Source organism: Halyomorpha halys, unplaced genomic scaffold (genome assembly GCF_000696795.3).
Source record: "Halyomorpha halys isolate HHAL.00 unplaced genomic scaffold, Hhal_1.1 Scaffold147.1, whole genome shotgun sequence".
Classification (NCBI taxonomy): Eukaryota; Metazoa; Arthropoda; class Insecta; order Hemiptera; family Pentatomidae; genus Halyomorpha; species Halyomorpha halys.
This window is the reverse complement of record NW_027116131.1, coordinates 1,013,889-1,029,224: the sequence shown is the minus strand read 5'-3', so window position 1 is coordinate 1,029,224 and position 15,336 is coordinate 1,013,889. Positions and strand designations below refer to the sequence as shown.

General features: G+C 30.5%; 1 protein-coding gene across 1 annotated transcript in view; it reads right to left on the bottom strand.

Moving 5' to 3' along the window:
- The window catches only part of LOC106678575 (lysosomal Pro-X carboxypeptidase), a 19,053-nt gene extending 4,267 nt beyond the window's left edge, over positions 1 to 14,786 (bottom strand). The window contains exons 1-7 of the mRNA XM_014417154.3: positions 14,628 to 14,786; positions 14,390 to 14,533; positions 11,324 to 11,425; positions 11,041 to 11,225; positions 9,384 to 9,541; positions 4,309 to 4,472; positions 1,076 to 1,240 (exon numbers count right to left, since the gene is read on the bottom strand). Coding sequence (XP_014272640.1) covers positions 1,076 to 1,240; positions 4,309 to 4,472; positions 9,384 to 9,541; positions 11,041 to 11,225; positions 11,324 to 11,425; positions 14,390 to 14,533; positions 14,628 to 14,717 — 1,008 coding nt within the window. The 5' untranslated portion in view covers positions 14,718 to 14,786. The remainder of the gene's footprint in view (positions 1 to 1,075; positions 1,241 to 4,308; positions 4,473 to 9,383; positions 9,542 to 11,040; positions 11,226 to 11,323; positions 11,426 to 14,389; positions 14,534 to 14,627) is intronic.
- Positions 14,787 to 15,336: the final 550 nt, after the last annotated feature.

The following is a 15,336-nucleotide window of genomic DNA, read 5'->3' as shown; positions in this document are numbered from 1 at the left end:
TATATATAATATTATTATCTATTGGAATTTAAAACTTTACATAAGTATACATTTAGTAAATTTGAAGTATGTTATTATAGAGTGATACAGGGGTGTGACCTAAACTACCCATTGGTAGCACTCTAATGAAGTTTTTACATTAGCAAGTCTCCAGACCATCTTCTTTTCAGGCACCTCGGAGGATTGTTAGAAATGGAAGAGGAAGCAAGGTTAGATACTAGTGGGTTTGGATGGTTAGGAAGTCTATAATGGAAAGAGTGATACCTGGTTCGGGCTAGATCGGTTACATATGGAACATTAAGGTCTTTATGTATGATTTTATTTGTGACAAAGTAAGGAGCATTGAGGATTTTATGAAGGATTTCGGATTGTAAGGATTGAATATGAGAGGAATTCTAAGGTTTTGTGAAGTCCCAAAGCTCATCTCCGTTGGTCCAGATTGGCCTTATTACAGTCATGTAGTCTCTTATATTAATTTTTAATTTGACAAATTCTATAGATCGTACTGTAGACTGTGGTTACTTTGTGACAACTTTACTAACTTTGATAAATAAATAAAAAAATAAATATTTGTCCACTTTACACTGGAAAGATCACAGTTGGTTAACATGTGAGGGATAAATGCCACAGTTTTATATTATTCTTTTGTTTCTTGAAAAATAATACCGTATTATTGTTATAAATTATTGATTTGTTAGAAGCATTGTTTTTAAAGCATGTAACTTTTTTTTTTTTTATTGATTTGCTAGAAGCATTGTTTTTAAAGCATGTAATTTATTTTTTTTTTAAGTTTTGTTAATTATGTATTTTAGTTAGAATTGCATAAATACATCGACAGACAGATAGTTTTCTACTGACTATGTGTTTTTTATTATTCATGAATACCATTTAAAAAAATATATATAATTATTTTTCAAACTTTGCATAATACGACTGTATAACTTTGAACCCTTGACTGTTGAGATTCTATCTACCAAGTTTCAATAAATGAAAATGTCTTTGGATATATTAACAGTTGATAAAAGTGATATGTTGAATGTGAAATACTTTTTGGGGATAAAGAAAATAACCTTACTTGGAAGTCCCATCCTAATGTTCCTAGGTTGCCATCATCTGATTTGTTCAAATCCAAACATTTCTCTGATCCAGTCCCGTTGAAATAGATAGAAATACCACTGAATAGATTATTCAATAATTCTTCACGTTTAACATTGGAATCCTTCAGATGTTTACAGAGAGCCTGAAAAAATAAAAATTCTTTAAAGTGTAATAGGAATAAAATTAATTATTAATAAGTTATAAACCTATATTCATTACTTGGTCTCTACAATTAACACCTTGGATATTTGGATTCTGCTAGAGTTCTTTCAAAATATATTTTAAACAATTTAAGTCGAGATTCACTATTCTTAAAAGAAAGCCTTAGTATCTAATCATATTTTAATGATGATAAGTAAATTCATTATACTATAAATCTATGACCGGTGGGTCAGACATTGACCCACGCAAGCTTTATTAACTGACCCACTCATTGGTTTTTATAAATTAATTTTGTAAAATAAATATTATTTGAAAATAAACAGCAACAGATTTCTCCTTAAATAGTTTATGTTTATACTTTGTTATACATTTATATATATGTACACATATATAAATATATTAATAAATAATATTTCATAATACATATTTAATGTAATTTTCTTTACCCCTTGTTCATTCAAACAATTAGTGACCCATGAGCTAGTACCAAAAAAATATTGTGAACAAAATTTAACCCATATCTCAAAAAGGTTTGCCATCACTGCACTAGATGATTCATTATGATTTTGAAAATCATTTTTTCTTACAACCAAATAGTGTCAACTATCTATGTTTAAAATAACACTTATTGCTTTGTTTTTACATATTAAAAATAATTATCCAGTTTTATCCACATTAAAATGAGTTATTTAAATAAGGTGATTCTGATGGGCTCAATAAATTGTATTGGATTCATTTTGTTGTAGAAAATTAGTATAATTATTTGATTTTTAATTAATAATAATAGTGACCTAAAAAATGTTTAAATATAATTATAAATAAAACATCACTGTTATTGGCAACAATGCTTCAGACCATGACAAGCAGCTTCAGCTTGGCTTTCCTTTGTCTGAGTTATGTTTTGCTTTTTGCATCAATTAGTGCAACACATACTCTTTATCTTTTATTAAAAAACCCTCCCTGATCCAAAACACATTTCCTGAACCGCCTTAATGAAGTGAAGATAAACTGGCTACCTGTCCTCATTAGATAATCTAGGACAATCCAAGACATCCATAGAGTAAATTCCTAATGAGTGCTAGAGAAGAAAGAGAACATCCTGGAATTGATCACAAGTTGGTGGAGTACTTTATTTTGCACTATAGAAGGCATCCTATAAGTGAAAGTCTTAATAATTATTATTAACTATTTAATATATGTAAATATTATTTGTTCAAGAGGTATTAAATCTATATAATTTGTAAATACATTCCATTAATAGATTTGTTACTTAATGTGAAAAACCATTGTGTAATATGTTAAGATGAAAGTTATTTTCATAGTTTTCTTTTATCACCCTCTCTTCTGGGCCTTTCAGTATGAACGGTTCTGAACTCATTTGGGCCAGCCATCTATTTTCTTTCATCCAATATTCAAAGTAAGCTCTTTTATGTTAATCTTGCTTCTAGAGATTTTGGGGGTTTTCTTCCTTCTCCTATCCATAGAACATAACCAAACCAATTTAGCTATTTCCTTAATATGTTAAATTAGTGGTGTAACACTTAGTCCTTTCTTCTTTTAGGTCCTAATTAATCGTGCGGTCTCTCCTTATTCAACAAACTAATCTTTTGAGATATTTCATAGCCCCTATCATAATTCTATTTTCGAGCATATCTAAAAGAACCTCACTATCACTTTTGTACTGGAGAGTCGGTAGGTAAAAAGCATTATAAATATGCAGTTTTGGATTATGTTGAAGCCTCAAATTACTGATGAAAATATTGAAAAGGCTGTATTTGGTTATTTCACATGAAATATCTTTTTTATTATTTCAGAAATTCAAAATAGGATTAGTGGACTTGTTTACAGATTATAATGAGCTGTTATTAATCCTCTCTTTTTTGTTAATATACACTATCATTCCAAATGATTGCACATAGTTTGCTAAACATTTTTTTTTTTATAAGCTTAAACTAGAACACTAGGGAGCCTAAGCTGCAAGAAACATGACCACGGTGTTTGGGGAAGGGTGTTATAACAAATGGCTCATTCAACGGTGGCGTGGAAAATTTAAGGCTGGTGACTTAGATTTGCATAACCAACCCTCGGGAAGAACTCCACCAGTAACTGATGATGATGAATATGGGTTTAATGTAGAAGAAACCCCTTACGAAATAGTTAAAAGACTTACCTGTACTAACTACAAGTATATTGACAGTTTCTCGTCATTTAAGACCATTGGCAAATTAAAAAAGGTAGATCTATGGCTATATCATGAATTTATCGAGTGGCAGAAGTCGTAAAGTTATGAGACATGCGTTTCACTGCTTACTTGGCAAAAAATAAGCCTCTTCTGAAACTATCATACTGCATTGATATTGATATTATGCATCAATAAAGAATTTGCATTGGTTAATCGGAAGGGACCTATACTGTTACATGACAATGCCAGACCTCACATTTCACAACTGACAGTGGAGAAACTAAACGAGCTGTTACCAAGTCCTTCCACACCCAACTCATTTCCAGACTTATCTCTAACAGATTTTCATCTGTTTAGAAATTTGGACTTAGAACTTCCTTAAATGTGGAATTTTTGAAAATGAGTCTCAGGTCAAAAACATATTTTCTAACTTCATTTCGTCATAAAATTCTGAATTTTCCAGTTCTGGAATTGAAATGTTGATAACATGTTGGGAAAATATATAGGAAATGACAAAATAAATTATTTCATAAACTTTTGTAACTAAATAACCTTTCCTGTGAAAATTGACATTTCATATGAAACAATCCAAAAGTATATTTCATTTTCAGATCAAATAAGATATCGCTAACATAAGATAACCTTTTATTAACTCTTTAACAGCACTTTTACTCTTTTGGTCATTTATCATTTACCAATTTCTCCTTAACTTACATTCTATGATTGCTCCTCCCTTACTGTCAATAAGGCCTTCATCATTTGCCATTATGCGATTACATGAATAATAGTTTTATACATATGTATAAAATATACATGTATGATAGTTTATAGTATTAGTGAGGCATTTTATTATTATCCTAATTTACCTTTACTGGGTTAGCAGGTAGTGTGGTAAGAAAGTCAGTTGGGTATGGGTAGTTGGTCATGGCTAAGTTGACATAAATATCATTGAGCCAGTCCTTCAGTGTCTTCACTTCTTTAAGAGGACTGCACAATTTGAATGCATCAGTCAACCACTTCAGGCCATCATCTGAAAATTTTAATTAAAGCTTAATATTAAATTTTACATTAATATAAAGATTAATACAGTAGGAACTGTTTGTTTGTATTTGTAATATTAATGGCTTGATAATTTTTATAAATTTATAGTAAATATAATAATGAAGTTAATTATATATGAAACTTTACAACATTTGTTTTTGCCCTGTTTTATATAATACTATCTACTCACATTCACATCCAAACTGTCCCTACCTCTCCTATCTTTTAATATTACATATGCAATTATTTGTGATTTTTTCTTAATTAAGTTTTATTTAACTTCTATACGTTTATAATTTTAAATAATGTAGTATTTGTGCTAGCCAATGAGCTACACAAATTTATTATACACTATCCAAATACCGCAAACAAAATAAAACAACGTCAAAATATCAAGAAAAGTTCCTAGAACTGCTACAAACTCTACCAGAACATACCGCTATATATACAGATGGCTCGAAGTCAGATAACGCAACAGGATCTGCCTTTATGATACAAAACACAACCCATAAGAGAAAACTGCATCATCTCTCTAATTTATGTACCACAGAACTAAATGCCTTAGCATCCGCCCTATACTTTTGCATGACAAATGGCAATATAGTAATAATATCAGACTCCATTAGCGCTCTTCAAGGACTAGATATAATGTATTCAGTTCACCCACTTGTTCAAGGAATGCATGAATACTTAATAATGCTAAAACAAATAGATAAATCAGTCTACTTCATCTGGGCTCCCGGGCATGTTGGTATTACGGTAAATGAGATGGCCGACAAAGCTGCTAGAGAAGCGCTAGTCCTCCCAGGTAGAACCACAGCAATCTTAACTGCAAAGGAACTTGCTCGCCCTTTAAAGGAATGTATTAATAAAAGATGGCAGGCAATGTGGGATGAAAGTCCACTCAGTAAGTTGAAACCTATAAAGAAAGATGTGAAGTCCTGGATTACATCAACCCGAAGTAGACGCCGTGAAGAAGTAGTGATCACCCGACTCAGAATAGGACATACCCGATTGACACAAACCACCTCATAATAGGAGAGGCCCCTCCAAAATGTTTGAAATGTAATAGTAATCTGACCGTCAAACACATTTTTGAAGAATGCCATCACTACAAATTAACTCTGAACCAGTTAGGGATACCAACAAATGTTCCAAAGGCGTTGAGAAACGACGAATGTAATAGAAAGAGTCATTAAATTCATCCATCAGACTAACTTAATAACCTTAGTTAATTATTTATCTATTTATCTTGCCTTATTTATAAAATTAGAACAGTTACTTATCTGCTTTTCATCATCCTTTCCACTATCGTAACGATTATTAAACAAATTATAATTGTCTAGCTAGATAATATTTCAAATCTCATGGAAATGAATCCCACTGGTGCGGATCAGTACACCATACCAAAGCTATGACTATGGAACAACTAGGCCTTACCAAAGCCAACAACCAATGGGCGTTGATTACCAGGCTGTTAAACACCCTTTCAAAACTAACAAACAAACAAACAAATTTATTATTGGCACACTACAATCAGCCACTGGTCCTCCAGGTTAGGGGAACAATAACTCTGACAGTCTAATAGGCCCTTATACTACACTAATAGATAAAGGTCAACTTTAATACACATCCCTTGGATCACCTTTCCCAAGCATCTGCCCTGGAAGGTAAAACAAGAGAGGGTACTTCCTCAGAGCTACCCTCTCCACCTGAATTGGGGGTAGTGGCCTGATTCCTCACCACCAATATACAGATAAAGCCGAACTGTCTCATAGATAAGAAACTTCCATACTGACCTTCAAATAAGATTTTAGAACATATTATCATTATAGAGGAATTCGTAGTAAGGTAATGGCACCCTAGGAAAGAAATTTCACTTGTCATAATAAACAGTTCATTGATAAACAATCTCTATGTTAATGTTGACAGAATAGCATAATTATAAATAATACCATGATTTTTGGTGTATAACTTTTACTCTTTTATGTACCATGACTTTCGTAATACCACGGTCTAAAACAAAAATATAACACCACGGGAGTCCATTTAGGATCACAATAGAATTTTTCTTACTTTTTTCGTTAGCCCTAGTATCAAAATTTCATCTTGTTATTGATATAAGGAGTGGATTTTAAAAATATTAAGAAAAACAAAACAAAATTTATTATTGTATATATGTATATATAGTTGACCGTAAAAATTGATATATAAGAAGATGGTCAGAGTTGCAGTCAAAAGTGAAACAAAAATAGTTTACAACTATTTATTTTCCTACGTTTCGCCCCACTTTGCAGGGCTTCATCCTTATCCAGGGCTTTCCCCGTATTGTTTTTGTTTTATGTGCATCACCTGTACTTTTTTAGCTTTATATTTTACGTATTTTTATTAAGAAATTTTTACTCTTGCCATTGTTACTTGTTTTTATTCTTATCATTGTATCTTATCTTTGTATTTTTATTCTTATCATTGTATCATTTTGTATCTTTTTAGCCCTGATGAAGCCCTAGAAAGTGGGGCGAAACGTATGAAAATAAATAGTTGTAAACTATTTTTGTTTCACTTTTGACCGCAACTCTGACCATCTTCTTATATCAAAATTTATTATTCTATTCTTGTTATGTGGTAGCAACTGGTTCATAGTCCTCAGCTTCTATGTCAATCTCCTCGCTAGCACAATCCCTATCCTCAATGGTTTCCAAGACATTCTTCATCATTTCATTATTTATGGGTTATTCAATGACCTGAATAACATGAAATGATCATAATATGATTAATGGGTTGTTCAATCTTCTTGTTATGGCTGGTTCAACTGATATTTTACTTAGAGACAGCAGCAACAACACTATTTTTGTAAGTATTCTCGCTTCACTGAGGGTAAATATTTTCCCACAGATCAATGCATTTACTGCAGCTATATTGATCCAGTTCATATACAACACCATAGGGTATCTGCTGGTTTTTCCCTTGTTAAGTATATTTGGTAACAATTTTGTCAAGTTTGTCTACTCCTCCATTTGCTGTGTAGTTGTAGATTTTTACTGTATTCTGTATAATACTCACATATCACCCAAACATTCATGCTATACTTCGCAGGTTTGGATTTCATATATCAACGCCCTGTGTAAGCGTACATTTCTGTTTCGTCCACAAGAGCCCATTCCTGTTTTTCCCCTCTCTCTCAAGTTGCGTTTCTACAAGCACCCTCTCATAAGTATGATTCAGATATTAGGTAGGTACTTTTAGGAAATGTTTAATCAACGTAAACAGTCACAGTAAATCTAAATAATTCCGTAGAAACCCATATATGGTGAATACTATGGGAGTCCCAGGGAGATCCCTGTGGTATTATGAAGGTTAATTGTACTATCTTAGAGTATGGTCAGTTGGGGTAACTGGGCCATGAGTTTACAACTTTGCCTGTAGGTTACAACTCTTTACTTGTATATGAGCTACTAGTGAATTATATTAATATCCAAAAGATTAATGGGGCCTGTTGGCAAACATGTAACATTAAAAAATAACTATAATGATGGTTTTTTAATGCAATTAGGGTCACTGGAGTACATTAGGGTGTGTCTGGTGTGAGCCTAAATACTCCAAGCATCTAGTGCCCGTTTGGGGGTAACTTTTTTCTTCAAGTTAATAACCAAAGCGCAAGAGAGAGTATACTGAAAATAAAATTTCAAGGTTCTATTATGATTCTAATTTGTGATTAATTAACTGCAACTTTGATAATACTTAAAGTGATGATATAGGTTTATCATGAACTCAGCATGACATGGTTATGGAAAATGTTTACATAAAAATTAAAAATATCCTTTCACAAAAACCACAACATCAAGATATATGAGGCAGATTGTTGAAGAAAGACAACATTATCTCTCATAGCTGCCAACTGCTTGAAGTGAAATATTCCTCATAACTTACAAGAGAAAAACTCATGGTCCAGTTACCCCCTAGGCCTAGATAACCCAACTGACCTTACTTTTATCTTGTGTATTTGTCTGAATAAAGGCATACAAAATAATTAATAAAATTGGATATTTGCTTGTTAACAGCAGAATTTTTTTTAAAGAAAGATATATATTTACGTTTAAAATGTTTATATAGGTTGTTAAATCTACAGAAGAATAGGATATGTTATGTTTCCAAAAAAATATTTATAGTATCTGGAGATTGAACCACTTAAAACCAATGTCATAGATTCGAACAATTAATGTTTCTTTTTTTTCCTAGTTGTTGATGTGTTTAGTAAAAAAGGACAAACATTTTTAAAGAATGTTTTTGTATTGAGAGTGTATATTTTATCATATGGTATGGGCAATTAACCTGAAAATGAAAGACATATTTTGAAGAAATTTTGACTAGTCAATAATTGATAATGGCCTAAGGGCTAAAATGCTGGAGTACTAGAAGAAGTATTAAAAAGAAAACTACGAGTAAACTAACACTACTATACCAAAAAACAAGCTTTGAAAGGATTGTCAAAATGCAGACTGAGCCATGTGTAGCCAAGAAAGTTACAGCTACAACTTCCTCATTACTGGAACAGCCCTGGTCTAATCCAATATGGAGGGGGGTTGACTTTTATTTTTGTGGTGGCTCCACAAAATGAAAACTTGATCTCCCACCAAAGTTAAAATAGGTGCTCCTCTAGATAATACCCCCCTTGCTCCCATATGTCAGAAATGATCAGGAAGGAGTCCATACAAAAACAAAAAGTGCTTGATACTGGTGCATATATCGTAATGTATTGCATTTTTATGTATTATTAATTTGAATCTTCTTAAGATATTACATAAAAAAGATTTAAATAGTTAAATAAAGTCTGCTTAACTTATCAGTCCTCAAACTAAATATAACTAAAATGGTGGATTTATAATTTGTAACAAATTACCTGAGGATCCAAGCTGATCAAAGTACCCCCAAGACTTTTTAATAGATACAGCACATTGTACTGATTCAGTTGTATATGCTGAAGAAGTTACCCTATTGAAGGCATCACAGGGTACCATACCGGTGAACTGCCAAATAGGTGCTGAGGATGCAAGTGCACTGAAGGAAAAATCATAAATGCAAAATATATATTAATTAGGTAGGATGATAAATACAATTAATTATAAAAATCAAATGTTTTACAATTTGTCCCAGAAATATTTTTTAAAAAATGCAAAAAAGTACAAATAATTCCTCTTTTTCAGTTTATCTCCCACAGCATGAAATTCTTGCATTTCATTTTTTTTTTTTTTAAGCAACACCAAACTGAGCAAGAGGAAATGCTAGAAAAACAAAATTAATAATTTATTTTTAATTTTTTATTATAAATTCAAAAACGTGTATTGTTCTATTTATCATATTATACTAAATTAAAGAAGAGAAAATTACATACTATTCAAAAATTTTTTTGTCAAGCCAATTTGTTTTAAAATGATTGTGAGTTGAAACTATGAAACAATATAGACCAGCCCTAGGGGAGCCAGAGAGAGTTTTAGAAAGTTCTAGAATAGTTCTGAAAATTGCTCATTTATATTTTTTGGGATAGTTATTTAGAGATCAACTTTCTCTGTTGGTACCTTTCCTGGTCCTCATAAAACTGGATTACATTCTGTCAGATAGTTTCAACCCACGCATTTCAAAACAAAGCGGCTTGATAAAAAAATCATAAGAATCAAAATTTTAGATAATTTTCTCTTCTTTAATTTAGTTTTATTTGATAATTGGATTAATATATGATTTTCAATTTATATGTAAGAAATTAATAATTTTTTATTAAATAATTTTATTAAATTATTAATTAAATAATTATTTAATAATGTTATTTTTAATTATTAATTTATCCAATTGTTATTATTTTCTTTAATTAATAAGACTTTAATCTTACCCTCTACCTTATTAATTTAATATACGCCAGCTTCCTTTTGGCCCTAACATACTTTTTAAAGCTGCACACTCTTGTGGCCTTACTGATACTTGTAACTGACATCTCAAGTCAAGTAAGTTTTTCAGATTATTTTAATTGTCTTCTTCTTTCTTCACATCTCTTACCCATATTCTTTCTTTAATTCTGTTCCCTAAATATGTTACATTACCTCTTATAATTTCAGTTTCAATATTTACTCCATTTTGACTTATAACTTTCAGATATAAATTTTTTATTTTGTTAATTTAACCAACATTTTATAATTTTTCCTATCTTAACTTTCCGGATATCCTTGGAGTTTCAGATCTTCTCAGCGTTCCTCTCATGAGCCCAAGCCAAAACTAGTTGGATTTAAGTAAGCCTTTAACACAAGCTCTAAGCCCTTGTCACATGCTTCATTTCTGTTTAAGTTTAATTAAAGCCCGTTAGAGTCTTTTTGCAACATCTTAGACTATGATATCTGCTTACTTACAAATCTGTGTGCATAGGTAAAACTGTTTAAATGATTAACATGTCTACACTCATTAGATGTAACTTTGAAAAAAAAAGTTTCTAAAACATTGCTTCTTTAAGCATAAAGAAATATTACTTCTAAATTTAAACAAACTATTATGAACTGACACAAGATATTTACCCTTGGATGATAGAAGGATATTTCATCCTCATCCATGCTGACAACATTCCACCGTAGGAGCCTCCAAATGCTATCACTGGATTGTGGTTGAGTGGGACATTGTAAGAATCTTTGAGGTACTTTATTAGGGATACATAGTCAGCCAGAGCTTGCTGTGAAGAGAGGTAGCCTGAATACTTGGGATCCTATGAAGAAAATAATACTACTAGTAGGATTAATAATAATCATAATAAAAATTAGGCTACTAATAAATAAAGGTATGTGAATGAGAAAATTAACTCACAGTGAAGGATAAGTTGCCAAAGGGCAATGACTCCCCATAGTATCTATGTTCAGCAAATACAATCAGAGCGTGGAATTGTGGGGCTGTCTCCCAAACAAAGCCCTAAAAAATAATGTGTAGATATTTATTTTTAATTAACATTCTGAATAAAACTTATACATACATGATATGATGAAAATGAAAGTGGTAAAACTCTAATTCTTAAATATTTAATTTTAAATATTACAGCAATCATTACAAATTACAGGAATCACGCAAAATATGTATAAAATTGTATGTGATTCTATAACTAGCCCTAACATTAAACATAAAAATATTACAAACATATAAATTTGTGTTTAAAAAATATAACAGTTACAATAGAAAAGATACAATATTTAAGATACTTACTATAATCTTAACAATATTTTCTAGCTATTGATTTGTAACTGCAATGTCTTCAAACAAATGTAATTTCACTTGTCTTCGACTAATTAAAACAGACTCCAACTCAAGTTCACTTTAAATTATACCAAAAAAAGTATTTTTTTTTTTACTAAGGTCGATAATTAACTTAGTGTTGTTTTTTTACCCTACAAACATTCTACATATTATTTTTATATAATATTTATATGTAAATTTATCTCTGTCTCACATGGCTCTGAATTATCTACTATTAGGTCTATCTCAGTAGGTATAACTCAAGGTTCAGTAACACTCACTTTACTTCTCTACATTACATTGCATAGATGGAATGAGAAAGGAAGAAATTTTCCTTACTCCTCCAAAAATTACCTTAGAAAAAATGAATAACATACAACTAAGATTAAAGTATACCTAATAGTCTCATTACTAGCAACTGTGATGAATGATTTTTAACATTTGTCAAGGAAACATTTTACTTATAATGAATTAATTTATATATGATTAAAATTTCTTTCATATTAGTATTTTTAAGCCTGAAGAAAATTAAAAATTTAATTATACAACTCACTCTACTGACTCTCATAAATATAATACTAATTGAGGTCAAAGTAGTGTTAAATTAACTCAAACTGTGTCATTTGTCATCAGGTTATAAATTAGAGAGATATTATGTCAACCCGGGAACAGAATTAAACAAAACAATAACATAATTTTACACATTGTTATTCCCTGATAAATATGGCCTGCATATTAGAAATCATACTTAATCATCATAGAGAAAAATCAAAAAATGGCAAATTAATTTAATGCATAAGCCTGGTTTTTCAAATTCTGTGCTCATTCTGATAGCTCACCCTCTGCTTTCCCATCCCTGTATGAGTTTGTTGGTTTTTTCACATTTTTTTATAACTGGCTGAACACAATAATTCTACAAAATAAAGGAATAGAGAAACAATACTGATACTAAAGATTGGCACGACCTTGAGTCACATTGACAAATTGCCTTCTCATGATAACCACCTTTCAATTGCCATTTGAAGTTTTGCAAAAAAAAAAAAAATATATATTGAATGAAGAAACATTTTAATCTCATCTAAATGCAGTATTTTTTCTGATTTGGTTGTTGACCTTTCACATTCTCGGGTTTGAAGGGTGATAGCAACCGTACAGATTTATTATTTGTAAACAATTTAAAATTAATCAATTTTATATTACTACATTTTAAAATAATTTGGTGAATAGTTGAGTTTAAAAAATAAATCTGTACATGTTATGTCTGTAATATATTGATTTAAAAAATAAAGAAGTTATTTCTCTTAAAATTATACATATTATTAAAGTAGTCGTCCTAAACTAGTTAAACTCAAAACAGATTTCTCACAACTTAAAAAAGTTATTTCAAAAATCTATAGTCAGATGGCAAAATATTTTAAGTTATTTTTAGATATATTGAATATTGTAAACTAAAAAAAAAAAAAAAAAGATTTTTACAATTTGCTACCATTGTTTTCTCATAAACCTTACCAAAAAGATTTAAAAATATTTGCTACATTAACATCAGTGCATGAGTCTTTAGGCTAACTATTCTCAACTATTCTCATTTATAAAATAATACTAAGGCCATCACTGATGTAAGGTAGTAAAAAGTGGAAATCAGCATCCTGTATGGAAAAAAAAAATCAGGCATACTAAAACAAGATTTTGAGAATCGCAGTGGATATCCCTGGTTGGTAGAGAGTCCCCTACTAACCAGGAGTACCCAGGAGAAAATTAGGTATAGTCGAAACTAATTGCTAAAATTGTCATGGAAACGACATTTATTTATCAATGGTTCATTCATGAATAAGGGTTGTATCCATGACAATTTTAGGTCTTAGTTTCAACTATAGCTAATTTTTGCACATCACTGGTAGGGGACAGCCAATTGCATCCTGCACTGCAAGTGAAACAATAGATGACTTTATCTAAAAACGATTTATGAAACTCCACTCCAATCTACCAACAGTTAAGTAAACAGTGGTACAAGATAGGCAATCCAACTTCATCGGGAACAATGTAGCACAGGCTGATCGAAGACCTCCTGTTATAAACTCTTTATATATTTATTTATTTAGTATTATTATTATTTTATTTTATTTTTTTATCTAATTATTTTCTGAGTAAAAGTAATTTTTTTAAATTTTATTAATTCTATATCATTTGTATCCGTCAGTTAATCTCTTTAAATTATTAATTATTTTTTATAATTGATCTTTACTATATTTATTAATTATAATAATTCATTTTTATAGGATTGCAAATATTTAGGGGTGTCTTTTGCTCTGGTATAGTCTAACAAAAAAAAAAATTAGTAAACTCTTACATTAACCACGTAAGGCCGAGTAGGCCGACGAGGTAATAAATAAATAATAAAAAAAAAGGAAAAACACTTTTTTTAATGAAAAAATGACCTAATATTTAGCCATCTGAAAACAGAAATATTCAACCATTGGATTCACAATCTTTTATGCAAAATGGTTGTTAAAATCAGGTCTTCAAGTCTTCTTCTTAAAACCAAAAAGTATAATTAATGATAAAATAAAACTTACTGTATGACCATATAACAAAAAATCTATTGTCAGATTTTCTATCGTGAATATTACAGCACGACTAAGCACTCACCGTGTTGTTGGCAAACATCTCGATATCTCCTTCATTTCCGGTATAGAAAAAAATCGGAGCTCCATCATGTGGTTTCCAGTATGTGTCGTTTATAAGATAGCGAAGCTTGAAAGTGTTCGTTGTCCTGAAGTTGAAATGGTCAAGCTGAAAAATATAGTTCACTCACTTTTTTTTTCTTGTTGCAAATACGAAATTATCGATATTATGAAGTAAATTAATAAAATATAGTTTTACTTACAGGTGCATCGAAGTATTTGGTTTGAAAAAATACCTCGTTGGTATTTGCACTTACGAACTTCAGAAGACACAAAATTAAGGCGAGATACATGTCGTGCAGGTCCGAATACAACTGGCCTGTAAGAACGACTTTTATCAATCTGACCTTCAGTCCATTATAAAAGCGATCGTTGTTGAAACTTTATCTTAGCCGAGATATCAATATCTGATGATTCTTTTATATTCTGTCAATGACTTGGCTTTCACTTCAATATGTAATCTTGATATTCAAAACAAATTCAGCTTAACACTGTATTGGTAAAGCCTGAGGGTGAAACAATTGGAAAGGCTTGTTCGATCTGAATCCACAGTGATTTATTTTCATTTTTCGATATTTAGTAAAGTTATAAAATAGGAAATAAAGGTATAAAATTTATTTCAGAACATTTATTGCTGAAATAATTGAAACTCTTATGAACATATATATGTATATATAGTTATATAGATAAATATACAGTTTGTGAAAAATACAAAAGAAAATACCAGAAAAAAACAACATAAAAGTTAGCTGTATAACAATAAGAACCACTACTAATTGGATTAGCTATCAAGTTTAATAAACCATATGTTTTAGATACCATATGTTTTAGATACCATATGTTTTATATACCATATGATTGTATTAATAAAGATTAGTTATTGAGATACTCTTGTGTTGATTACTCTGTGTG